General features: G+C 35.3%; 2 protein-coding genes across 2 annotated transcripts in view; one reads left to right on the top strand and one right to left on the bottom strand.

Moving 5' to 3' along the window:
• The window catches only part of LOC128230977 (thyroid adenoma-associated protein homolog), a 25264-nt gene extending 25020 nt beyond the window's left edge, over positions 1-244 (top strand). Inside the window, 1 exon segment of the mRNA XM_052943402.1 lies at positions 238-244. Coding sequence (XP_052799362.1) covers positions 238-244 — 7 coding nt within the window.
• A 758-nt stretch (positions 245-1002) lies between these two features.
• Positions 1003-13823, bottom strand: part of LOC128232492 (sodium-dependent multivitamin transporter-like) — a 29190-nt gene continuing 16369 nt past the window's right edge. Inside the window, exons 11-18 of the mRNA XM_052946064.1 lie at positions 12973-13061; positions 12255-12367; positions 11795-11865; positions 10295-10381; positions 8066-8325; positions 6488-6588; positions 3784-3911; positions 1003-2215 (exon numbers count right to left, since the gene is read on the bottom strand). Of these exons, the coding sequence (XP_052802024.1) occupies positions 1811-2215; positions 3784-3911; positions 6488-6588; positions 8066-8325; positions 10295-10381; positions 11795-11865; positions 12255-12367; positions 12973-13061 (1254 nt within the window). The 3' untranslated portion in view covers positions 1003-1810. The remainder of the gene's footprint in view (positions 2216-3783; positions 3912-6487; positions 6589-8065; positions 8326-10294; positions 10382-11794; positions 11866-12254; positions 12368-12972; positions 13062-13823) is intronic.

The following is a 13823-nucleotide window of genomic DNA, read 5'->3' as shown; positions in this document are numbered from 1 at the left end:
ACTCCATATAATGTCCCAGGGGAATGGGCGTAATTGTACAGAGCTGATTTAACCAGTGTCACAGTGATTTCGGAGAATCCCTCTGATATTTACTCAGTATGCGTGTACCACGTGATAATGACGTCATAAATGCTACGTCGGAAATCAACATATTGCTTCAAATGAAGACTTAAAACAAAGATCATTTTATGTAAAATGAAACAAAGGACAGTCTATATCGCTCCGTTTTATTTCCAGAGTATGATTAAGTGATTAGTTTTTTTTACAAACACTTCAACAAATCAGTTTTCAAAACAATGTTTTGACAGTGCTCCACCATGCGGTGGTTATGTAAAATTGATTGTCGAAAGTATTTTAAGAAACTTAATTTTCAATCGAACTCCGGTTGAACATGACTGGCTTTGTAAGCGGCATGGACTTGGCAATGTTACATTTAAATTGGTGACGAAATGGTAAAGTAATCTTTGTCTTCAATCGAAGCAAAATGTTGCCTTTCGACGAAGCATTTATGACGCAATTTATTACTTGGTATACAGTACACACACTGTGGGCGTTTTTGTTGATACCAAACCAGTTTCAGATTTAGTTCCAATGGAATCAGCAGTTTCGAAACCGGTTTTGATAGTTTTGCTTGAAGTAACAAATGCATGGTTTTGTGTACAGTTTCAACAACATGTTGGAGCTACTGTATGTAGCATTTATTTCTGATCATCTATAAAACAATTATACCGCAGATGGTACGTTGCCTGTTTTAACAAAACAGTGGCAGAAATGTGTGTCTTCTTTAGGTGTTACACTTTCTGCAAGTGCTAAAATCCATCTTATTTTAACAAGGACCAAATTTGCCCTCGACTATTCGTAAAGATAATTCTCGAAACGAAATTAAGTGGTGTCGAAACTCAGGTTGTTTTTCTTCTGTTTCAATACGGTGACGAGTTGGTGTGGCTTAAGTGCTGTAGAGTACTGTCCAATCATGAGCAACACATATTTGGTTCATGTTGATTTATTTACATATATGCAGTTTAAATCTGTACTCTCACAGATTGACCGTTTGACAACTTTGTTCTGGTCTAGAAATGAGCCAATATTTGTGTTAATTTCTTGAAACTAGTGATTCAAAACTGCTGACAAAAGATCAGATCGCAGTGTTTCCTATTTACATTCGAAAATTGATGTTTTATAGCAATACGCTTTACTACGCTTGCAGAAAAGTCCATTTTTGGGCAGTTTTCTAAACAATTGAGATGAGTTATATTGTGAGTTATCTTATATGACTGAATTTAAGGCATTGATACCAAAATAAGCTGATCCCGAGACAAAACTTAAAAACATGTCAAAATTATCAATCTGTGAGAGTGCAGCTTTAAATTACTTAATAAACAGTTACAATAAAAATACACTTCAAAATCTGTTTACAATTAAGATAACATTAAACAAGTATGATAACAAATTGCAACAGTTCAAATTAAATTTTAAAAGCAGTCCTTTTATGCCACGAAATGAAACATATTTCCAGAAATGTTATTACCAGGATATATTTTGCCGTTTCAATGTCAATGGGTTTCCATACAGTTGAAACTTACTATGCCGACCACGATGTTTCGGTTATGTCAAACTCTGTAATCGCGATGTTCCGGCTATGTCGAATCTGTATTGCTTATTTTTGGTTTAAATAGATATGTGTTGTGTTTCGGTTATATCGAATGTTCGTTATCTCGAGGTATTTCTAGAAGTCCAAACGACTTCGACATAGCGATTTTTTGACTGTATTTGAACTAGCCTCAAATAAATAATATCCCTAATGTGCTCTCTACTTTTCTATATCAAATTCCAGACTCTTGGCTCTGAGTTGCAAGGGCATCAACTGATCTGAGTTTTCAACGGTTACAAAACCCGCGCTCCCTCTTTGGCTGTCCGCTCGCATAATGTTCATTTCAATATCCCTGACCGGAAGTCGAACGGACGCAGATATGTTATCAACAGATTTGGCGATATTGACGGCATTGCTTGTCGTCACTTCCGCTTTCGTAGTATTGATTACGTCATTTCCGTATTTGACGTCACCGTTGACGTTTGTTTTTGAGCTGTTGAGAGCGCTTGTGCCATTTGCTTTCTGCTGTATGTTTACTGGGTAGTTTATATCAATTGCTTCGTGAAGGAAAGGTTTTATTCCGTCCAACATCTGGTAATCTGTTGTACTTTTCTTATCGTCCTCCTGTCAAAAGATATGCCGTGAAACATGTCATTAGAATACAACTTATTATACATTTTCAGCAAATGAAATTGCAGATATGCTTAAGCAATCATAAAAGTGACACTCTTATTCAAAATCAATGCATACACATGTATAACAAACATCGTTTTTGACTAATAAACCTTTAACTACTAACTTAATAAAGCATTTATGAAAAATATTAATTACTGATAACACGATTTTAACCGCGTATTAAATAGCAGAAAGAGCAAAAATATTAAATGATTGGTGAATGCTAAAAGATTTACTGTGGTCTACTTTAGTGTCATTATATAGGTAGAAAACCGTGTTTTATACTCATTTCTTTCAAATTAAACTCGGTATCCTTCATAAGAACCATTGTTTTTGACATGTATTCATCCATTTAGGAATATTAAAACTATATTATTATTTGCGGCAAATCTTATTTGCGAGAAAGAGTGCACCTTTAAGTACTACACTTAATCGTTTCAACTTCAATTCAATTTTAACTTTCGCGGTTGTTTAAAGGTCCGCATACTGCCACTCATCAGAAACACATTCCCTGTGTTGACATTGCGGCAGCCAATAGGGTTGTATTTTAAATCATTTACTTGACCTGAAGTAAAATCTAAATGATTAAGAATGGCTCGTTTCCTACGTTAACTCCTCCCATTCTTAATCAGTAACATTTTACTTCATGAAATCAAACTTTTACTTAAACATACAATCAAACCCCATTGGCTCGAACTCGGTACTGAATTGAAGCATTCCCGCTTGGCTCGAATATCCCGAGGCTCGAGGTAGTTTCGTCGGTCCCTGAGAGTTCGAGCCAACGGGGTTAGACTGTACGATTATATAATAATTACTGCTTCTCAACCAGTACATAGAATTTAAATTTAATACCTCCGCATTCAAGTTCATGTCAGGGGCGTACCTGAATCATTTTTAAAAGTACGCCCGTTCACTTAAGCGTGGTTAATAGTGTAAATGTATTTCTTTATTCTGGTCGCAATATGATATATGATATATGGGGTTTGAGCGGGACCGATATCCCCTGACGTGGGTCTTTTTACTGGCCATTTCGCAGAAACCTTAATTCATTTGTACGCCTGGGCTTACTGTTGTATGACTAGGTACGCCCCTGCATGTTGTTGCTTTTTCGTAAATTTTTCGTGGGAGGGAAAAAAATATATCTCCCGTTCGTGTACAATCTCAGTAACAGAAAGGGAAAAGTTTGAGATTGAGTTTTTTATAATTAAGGTGAAGACATTTGCGCTGCATATTTATGGTTATGTGATATGTATTACTTGTGTACAATTATTTTGTATTTATTATATGCTTTCCGGTAGTTTATAGAGATTTATCATTGAAATAAAATTGATATTTTCACTGTTTCAAGGCCTAAACAGATAAAAATCAGTGTAAGATAGCAATATATTTCACCTCGTGAAAACCAAAAGTGAATATTAATTTCGGTGCTAAATCGGTTTAATATATTACAATCTTACACAGAAACAAACAATAATCCCCTATATAAACCAATTTCTCTGAAAAGAGTCAAGTCCTACCTCGTCATCATCCGGGTACTCATACCCACACCGTAGCGGTTTTCGGATACACTCTGGCAGGAAGGGGAAGAGGCTATCATAGAAAGGGATGAGGAACTTCTTCTTCACCTCGCCGGGCTTTTTGTAGCCTGCAACCACGAGTCGTTGATATATTGATATAATGGTAAACCTCGAAGACTATAAAAATACTTTAATTCCTCTTCGTATATCATGTGATAAACGTCGTTTATGAATCACGCATTGTATATGAACGCAAATTGAAACTAACGAAAGCTTAAATATTTGATTGAGCTTCATGAAAATGGAATAGTAAAGGTACTTTTCGTAAACCAAACCATAAAAGAATTAAGAAGTAGCGCGTTATTGTGCGTGACTCATCTTACATGGGGCTATAAGGTTTTTTGAGCACTGGTCACATGACCGGAAACACACGTCCGGTATACAAGAATATAAGTATCTATCATGTGTTTCTGGTACGGATGAAAAAATCCGACCCGAGGGCACGTGCGTAAGTCGGTAACGACGCTTGCCGAGTTACCGGCCACGCAGCGTGCCCGAGTGTCGGATTTTTCTATCCAGACCGGAAAAAATATGATTGATATATTTTCTTGCATATCTAAATTTATCCATTTGTGGAAAAAATGACGTAGAAAACGAACTTTTGTACAATTACACCAAAAAGCGCTTGCGACGTTGTTTACTGACGTCATAGAGCGCAGTAATTTTAAATAACTAAAAATAGCGTTTTTTTACGATTACATGTATTTATTTTCAATTTTGATTAAAAGTCTTGCTAACATATATATTTGATTGCGCTTTATTGTAATGGCATAATATATTTTTCATTAACCATACAATAAATGAAATAAGAAGTGGCGCGTTATTACATGGGGTATGTACGATGGTTTTTTCCAGCATTGGTCACATGACCGGAAACACACGTCCTGTTTACGAACTTCGCATTGTATTTGTAGGCTAATTGACACTAACAAAAAGCTTTTTTTGTGCATGTATTCAATAATTCCCTTAGTAGCGATGGATAAATATGATACATGAACACTTGCTTTACACCGGGTACTATACTGTGTGACGTAGATTTTACTTGTTATATATATATATATATATATATCCTCGATACGGGCTAGACACTTTAAACTCACTGTACACATATTTGGATGACGTAGCACTCAAAAAGTAGTGCACATGTTCACGCACAAATGGCATTTCGCAGGCTCTCTAATATCTTACATCATGCTTATGTAAGAGCCAATTAAATTTAACGCAATGTTATTTGGGGGCAAATGCATCATTTTTGCTACCGTTATGTTTTTGCAATTCAAATAAAGATTAATTTGAAAAGGGGCCATGCAACCGGCTATTTCAAAACTTGTGTCAAAATACACTTTTACAATGGATGTGTTGTTATTATCGTGATTAAAAATATTTTTCGAAAAACTGTTGCGTGTACACGTTAGTGCCATAAGGGCCCTTATCCTTGACTGTGTCTCTTAAGCTGTTTTTTATTTACTAGATTTCATCATAATATCTAAATAGAGACGTTTCAAGAAACTCTTTGTATAAGTTGTTTACGTGTATATCAGTGTCTGTTTACCACGTGATAAATGACGTCATCAATGCTACGTCGGAAGGCAACATTTTGCTTCGAATTAAATGAAACATAGCGTAGTCTACGCCGCTTACAGTTTAAAGTCTTCATTTTAAGCTAAGTGTTGCATTCCGACGCAGCATAGGTGACGTGATTTATCACGTGGTATACACACACTGTATATGCGCTTTTTGCGATTCAAACTAATATCAGCTTGAGAAAAAGGCTGTGCAACCGATTACTTCGATTCATTTTTCAAAATATACTAAAAAATACAAATGAATCAACGGGTTTGTTTTATATCATGAGTATAAATTGAATTGTTTTCGGAAGACTAGAAATAGTAGGGTTCCTAAACGTACAAATGCATATACTTATGGGATAACTCAGTCTGAAAACCTCGGCCATTTAGCAAACTGCTGATGTATATGGAGTGTTAACAATGTCAGAATTCCAACATTTACTACGCTTCAAGTTGATCGCGTAGTAATTTGAATTTAGCAATTCAGCGCAAGAACTTTACTCTTAGGAATCTAAACTTTTTATGCAATAAAACACTTCACTGGGAATCAATTTTAACTAAATTATATCAAGAAACGCGTTAAATAATAAATATTAAAATTATTATAAATTTTACAAACTACTTTTACTAATGCATCGGCATATACCCGAGTCTCTTCGTATTGCGGAGATGACCGAGGTGTTCCGATTGTGAGACAAATAAAGCTCTTTATGTATGCAAGTCTAAACGAACCGCAATTCCGTTTACAATAGTCAGTGTGCGTATACCACGTGATAATTTACGTCATATATGCTACGTTGAAAGGCAACATTTTGCTTAAAATGAAGACTTAATATAAAGATAACTTTTCTTTTTCTTCTCAAGGAAACTTAACTCCCAATCAAACTCTGGTAAAAGTCTCGGAAGGCGGGGCTCTGTAAGCGGCGTAGACTGCGCTATGTTTCATTTAAAATAATAAAAAGTAAGGTTGCCCTTGTTTAAAGTCGTCATTCAAAGCAAAATATTGCCTTCCAGCGTAGCATTTATGACGCAATTTAACACGTGGTATATACTGTATATGGTCGGGAAGTCCCTACCTGTGCAAAGGGAGATAATTGTTCCATAGATGATGACCTGCATTATTCCGATGGCGCCGAACCACTGGTACGATATCATGAAAATGCGGCTAAAACCCGTCCTGGAAATAAACTGTCGGTCGTTAAAAGCTGCACTCTCACAGATTGAACGTTTTGACATTTTTAATTGTTTGTCTTGGAACGAGCCAATTTGTCCGAAAATGCATGTAAACCAGTCATATAAGACTTCTGACAAAAAAAATAGATCGCATATTTTAATATTCAAGTTAAACAAATGATGTTTTATGCATTTTTTTGTTAACATGTTAGTAACGCTTTTAGCTATAAAACATTAATTTTCGAACGGAAATATGAAAATCTGTGACCTGATCTTTTGTCAGCAGTCTTTTATCACCATTCTTGTTCACCAGAGTGAACACGATTCTATGCGTACTGTTAGATTTATCATTATCAAACGTCTGATGAATGAGAATGTTTATCACTGGTTTGCAGCATTCGGAACTCCTCGGCCATTTTATCGAAAACAACCTCGGATGTATTTGGACGGTTTACATACTCAAAAGGTGGCACGTTTAAGTCCGCTGCAAGTAGATCGCGTAGTAATTTTATTAAGCAGTTAAACTTTATGACTTTACTCGTGGGAATCTTAATTTTGTTTACAATAATTCACTTCACTGGCAATCAATTTAAACTTCGATCAATAAATACAACTCTAAAACAATACATTTAATTAATGATATAATTCAAAAATTTACGAACTACTTCAACTGATGTACCGGCATACATCCGAGGTTGTTTTCGATAAAATGGCCGAGGAGTTCCGAATGTGGTTTGCAGATATTTACGCAAAAAAATTGCTCATTCCAAAACAAAAAATAAAAAAGTGATAAAAACGGTAAATCTGTGAGAGTGCAGCTTTAAGCTATGCTAGATATTATACTTATATGTTGTTATATCTTTAAGGCTGAAAATAAAAATCATGTTTAAAAAACCTTTAATGCCATGTCAAGGAGCAAGGAGCGCTCTCACCTAACGTTACGTGCTACTGTGTGTGTGGCGCTGGGTTCACTTTAGCAAAGGCCAACCTCAAATAAGAGAGATCCTCCTACCTAATGCACAGAGACTTGAATGTATGATGCATGTATTTTTTTTCATTTCTAGGATCAAGACTGATTTTTCTAGATGAGGCCACAGGCAACTTTTAAAAGTAAGCCAGGGGCAACTGTTGGGATCTGCATCATACATTCAAGTATCTGTGACCTAACGAACTGTTGCATAGCAGTCGTATTATATAGGTCGATAGAAAGAATTTGAAAAACAGGATGAAAATACTTGTGATATTTTTGCGTTTTTTTACCGAGGAATATATACGTAGCTATATATTGAAAACCCTATTAATGAATATATATATTTCCTATCAACTGTACACAAAATATTTATTTTTTCTTTGTTTTTTTATCATTCAAATCAAAAGGGTTAGATATAATAATGCATTCAAATGAAAGTTGTTGTTTTTTCATCTATCGTGTGAAAACTTAAAGTGTTACCCTTTAAATATACAATTAAAAAAACACTTACGGTTCCGGGTATCCGCTTGCTACAAATGCAGTCGTATCAGGAGGCATGAATGACGTAGACGTAACGTTTTCATAGTCTGACGTCGTGTTTAAATAACTTGACGTCACATTCATTATCATTGACGCCACATTCGCTGCGGGACATTGGTCAATGGGAGCAGACGGTAGTTTGGTGTTCTTTATAGACCCTTTGGTCGTCATCTGGCCGATACAGAGGAAGAACGTGATCCCCATTGATAACACCGTCCCACCAATAGCTCCCTGAAATTGATCATAAGGCCACACTAATTTAAGTATTTGTTCAACAGTTTAGGGCCTAAAAAAATTGGAGCGGAGGAGAGCTTTTAAAAAGCATTTATCATTTCATCGAAGGTGAAACCAATTTTCCTATTTCGTAATTTATTATTTAGAACAAATAAGCTATATTAACATAGAAGTAATCATAGTTGTATTTATGTGTATCGTTTGGCTTCGTCATGTTTTTAATAAAAAATAAAATTTGGAAATATTAAACAACTATTTCACTTGCTCAAACGAATAGACTGCTATTATAAGCAACGTAATTAACGCTTCTGATAACGGTAACGATATATTTATCTTGGCCTCAGTCGATAATAGGATAATTTTTTTCATTTTTTATATGTTGGTAAAATGTAAGAGCGTTTACTTATAATGCATTTTTTTTTTCAACGAAACATCAGTATGGTGCGGCCTACAGCCTTAGTCACAAAGTACACGAAAACCGTATGGGGACCTTTCAATATACACGAATTTAGATATCCAGAATTCACGATTTATTTTCAAGAATTCACGATGTAACGTATAACTTTATGAATAATCGATATCACACTTTAACTTTAAAAATTCACGATTTCACATATTTACGATTTTTCTATTTGACTTCACTTAGTCACAATTTCATGATGTTAAATTTATGAATTCACGATTTTACAAATTTCAAAACGGTCTCTAACAGTTTATTTAAATTACCAGCCATTGATTTTAAAGTTTGAACCAAAATACGATGTGTAACGTGTAGAAGTTCTTTAGGGTTTTAACTAAAGGGTGTTGTACCCTGTCATTTTCCGTAGCACCCTCTGCCCTCACGGAGACCAGCACGGGCACCTGCCTGTCTTCATAGAATTAAAAGCTCGAGAATGTCCAATATTTCTTGTGTTTTGTTTAAACTTATAATAAGGTTATAATTACACACACACTTAACATATCTATCAGTTGAAACCTGATATTACTCCAATTAAAACACAATTTTTAACACTTTCTGCCAAATTCATTATTTTTAAGTTCGTTGTGCCCCTTTTACCATTAGCACACTGTCCCTTTTCTTCAACTGTTAACACCCTGTCCCTTTTCTTCAACAGTTAACACCCTGTCCCTTTTTTCAACAGTTTGTTTTCTTCAACAGTTTACACCCTGTCCTTTTTCTTCAACAGTTTTTCTTCAACAGTTAACACCCTGTCCTTTTTCTTCAACAGTTCTTTTTCTTCAACAGTTAACACCCTGTCCTTTTTCTTCAACAGTTCTTTTTCTTCCACAGTTTACACCCTGTCCTTTTTCTTCAACAGTTCTTTTTCTTCAACAGTTTACACCCTGTCCTTTTTCTTCAACAGTTCTTTTTCTTCCACAGTTTACACCCTGTCCTTTTTCTTCAACAGTTCTTTTTCTTCAACAGTTTACACCCTGTCCTCTTTCTTCAACAGTTTACACCCTGTCCATTTTCTTCAACACCCTGTCCTTTTTCTTAAACACCCTGTCCTTTATCTTCAACACCCTGTCCCTTTTCTTCAACACCCTGTACTTTTTCTTCAGCACCCTGTCCTTTTTCTTTAGCACCCTGTTCTTTTTCTTAAACACCCTGTCCCTTTTCTTCAACACCCTGTCCAATTTCTTCAACACCCTGTTCCTTTTCTTCAACACCCGGTACTTTTTCTTCAGCACCCTGTACTTTTTCTTAAACACCCTGTTCCTTTCCTTCAACACCCTGTACTTTTTCTTCAGCACCCTGTACTTTTTCTTAAACACCCTGTCCAATTTCTTCAACATTCTGTTCCTTTTCTTCAACACCCTGTACTTTTTCTTCAACACACTGTCCAATTTCTTTAACACCCTGTTCCTTTTCTTCCACACCCGGTACTTTTTCTTCAGCACCCTGTACTTTTTCTTCAACACCCTGTACTTTTTAAACCCTGGCTAAAATTCTATCCTAACTTACCTTTGCGTTTGCCCAAGGGCAGAAGGCACCAAGCATAAAAAGACCAGTGAGTGGGCCTCCAAACGCCGATAATATACTTCCTGCGATCTGAAAAAAAAATGTAAACATCTATTGAAGGCCAATCCAAAACAATTTCTAGATCTTCATCAAATATCTTTTAAAATGGGGGCGGGGTACAATTTTTTAGTAATTATTATTTTAAGCATTTTTTTTTTATAAAAAACCGTTGATTATGTGTTCATGTTTTAAAGCTGCATTCTCACAGATTGAACGTTTTGACAACTTTTCATTTTTTTTGCCTTGGAACGAGCCATTTTTTGCAAAAATCCATGGAAACCAATTATATAAAACTGCTGACAAAAAATTAGATCGCAGATTTTTATGTTTCCATTCAAAAATTGATGTTTTATGCATTTTTCTAAAACCGTTAGTAACGGTTTAAGCCATAAAATATTAATTTTCGAACGGAAATATGAAAATCCACGATCTGATTTTTTGTCAGCAATCTTATATTATTATGCCGGTGCTCTAGTATTATTGTTTTTGTGTCGTTTGAAAAGCTCGATGTGAGACAGAATTCAATACAGAAAGTAATATTCGAAAAAAACAACGTTTCTGACCTTGAAATATTGTAATATAGTTAAGAATCACGGACACTACATACATGACAAAATCCACAATTATCTAAAATTCTTATATATAAATATATATTTACTAGTATTTTTAATTTCACATCTAAATATAGTATAAGTTAAGTCGAACTACGTTGGCTCGAACTCGCTTGGCTCGATTTCCCTCGAACAAAGGACCGATTGTTTTGATACTAAATGTAATCATTCCCGATTGACTCGAATTTCCAGAGGCTTGAGGTAATTTCGCCAGCGAGGCTCGACTGTATTATCACGTCATACAGTCCACTTATGCATTCCACGTGCAATATTATTTTGTGAAAGATGCTTTCCTTGGAGCAATATTTTCCGTGTAAACGCATTCTATCGTGCAAAATATTTTTGTAAAAATGCCTTCTATCGTGCAATATTTTTTGTGTACAACTCCTCCTATCGTGCAATTTTTTAATGTAAAATTCCTTCTATCGTGCAATAAACCTTTATGTAAAATTCCTTTTATCGTGCAATATATTTCAGCGTAAAATGCCATCTATCGATCAAATTTTTTTATGTAAAATTCCTTCTATCGTGCAATAGTTTTGATGTAAATACCTTCTATCGTGCAATATATATAATAAATGTGCCCCTTCTTCTGTATATAAAGTTGATCGGTCCGTATATCAATGTATTTTAATAAAAATCCAGTTTTTATGACGTCAGCTGTCCATATCATGTTTTGGCCTGTCCCGACCTCGCCCAAAAAATATAAAAATGGACCGCTGACGTCATACAATATGAACCGCTGACGTCATAAAACCGGTGAGTGCTGCTTGTAATTTGCACAACGACATTTTTTTCAATTACTTCTATCGTGCAATATAAGTTGTGTTACCTGAACCAATGTTCCACCGACGAGAGCAATCATAAACGCCACAAATACAGCCAGTCCACCGAACGCCACCACTGCAATAAATTAAATACAGTTTGAATCAAGTCTCTATTCAGACGCGCAAAATGCGTCCGAGTTATGGATCACAAGTTTGCTTTCTGAAAATATTACACAACAGAATATGAAAAATGAATGAATTATTCTAAAGAAAATTCGTTAAATTAATATTTTCTATTTGACAAAGAGACACCGCTACTCGTTTTGACGCTGTTTGTTTTAAATAAAATAATAAGTGTGATCATTCTTAAATGATAAAGTCCAATAAACTATATACATGTAAGTGTGATCATCCTTGAACGATAAAGTCCAATAAACTATATAAGTGTGATAATCCTTGAATGATAAAGTCCAATAAACTTTATAATGTGCTAGTATTAAACGATACCAAAAATTAATATGTTACCAGAAAGTTTGGAGATAACTGTGGCCTTGAATTCAGACATAGGTTTGGTGTGTGGCTTGACTAAGTCGGTCCAGAATAAAGCTGACAAACTGCTCAGTCCAGATGACAGTGTGCTGAAAGAGTATTATCCGATTCCAATTAAAATATTAATTACTATGATACTGTATACAATATAATATTGTATTTATTATGCGAAGGCTATCAAGTTGGTTATGTCTTCGAAACAATGAAAATACATCATTGGAACAAAGATAAGTGGCCGCGCCCACACTTCACTGGTTTCCGTTTTATATTTGTACTTTGAACAGTTACACTGAACGGGAGGAATTTAGAATGGCCTTGATTGAAACCGTCCATTGACAGCAAAGTGAAAAGTGTGACACTGGCATCGGTGCAGGGTGATACAGGAATCCACGTGAATTTCACGTGAAATCCACTCGAAAAGTGAAATCCACTCAGGACGCATTCATTTTATTTAATGAATAAAATTTATCGTATACATATTAGAATATGCTTCTTATCGCACTGTCCCTTAGCACTGACAGCAACTTTAACACCAACACGGTGTTATAGTTTTACAAATCATCATGACATCATTAATACCGAAGGACTTGGAAATAAGCAGCCACAGAGTATGCACTTAACCCGAGCTATATAAAAATCATATTAAAAAACACACACCAACAATGATTAATAACAAAACGAGTATACAATTAACCTGAGAGAGGCACTGAACAGTGAAGCCATGAAGAGGCCCGGCATTCCTTTGAAGCCCTGGAAGATGTCCATCACCATGTACGGGACGATCTAAAACGCACAAGATATAACAAGCTAGTCCAATTGCATAATCATTCTCGGCTGCTGCTTATAAAATATTTCCACTTTTCCGTTGAAATAGGGCACCATTGGCTGTATTCGATTCAAGATAAAACTGTTATGTTAGTGTCTATTAATAAAGTAATAAATCTCTACCCATTAATATAAACACTGAAAGGGCATTTTTTTAATACCAATGCATATCTGCCAGAATCCAAATATTATATTTCTAACATATTGTGATCTTGTGACGAATCATTTAGTTGAATTGGAGTAACCAATAACAGTGTGTGTATACCACGTGATAAATACGTCATATACACAGTATGTTATGTCGGAAGGCAACATTTTGCTTAAAATGAGGACTCAATACAAAGATTACTTTTCTTTTACTACACCATTTGAAATGAAACAAAGGGCAGTCTATGCCTCTTTTAGAGCCCCGCCTTCGGTCTTTTACCAGAGTTTGATTGAGAGTTAAGTTTCTTAAAACACTTCGACAAACCTTTTCACAATACGGCCGTCTGACGGAGCACTGTCAAAACATTATTTTGGTAAACAGGTTTGTCGAATTGTTTTAAGAAACTAAACTCTCAATCAAACTCTGGTAAAAGACCCAAGGCGGGGCTCCGAGGGGGGCGTAGACTGCGCTATGTTTAATTTAAAATAGTGAAGAAATAGTAAAAGTTATCTTTGTTTAAAGTATTTATTCGAAGCAAAATATTGCTTTCCGACGTAGCTTTCTGACGGAAT

Source organism: Mya arenaria, chromosome 4, assembly GCF_026914265.1.
Source record: "Mya arenaria isolate MELC-2E11 chromosome 4, ASM2691426v1".
NCBI lineage: Eukaryota > Metazoa > Mollusca > Bivalvia > Myida > Myidae > Mya > Mya arenaria.
Note: the sequence above shows the minus strand (reverse complement) of the source record. Positions and strands in the feature narration are given on the sequence as shown.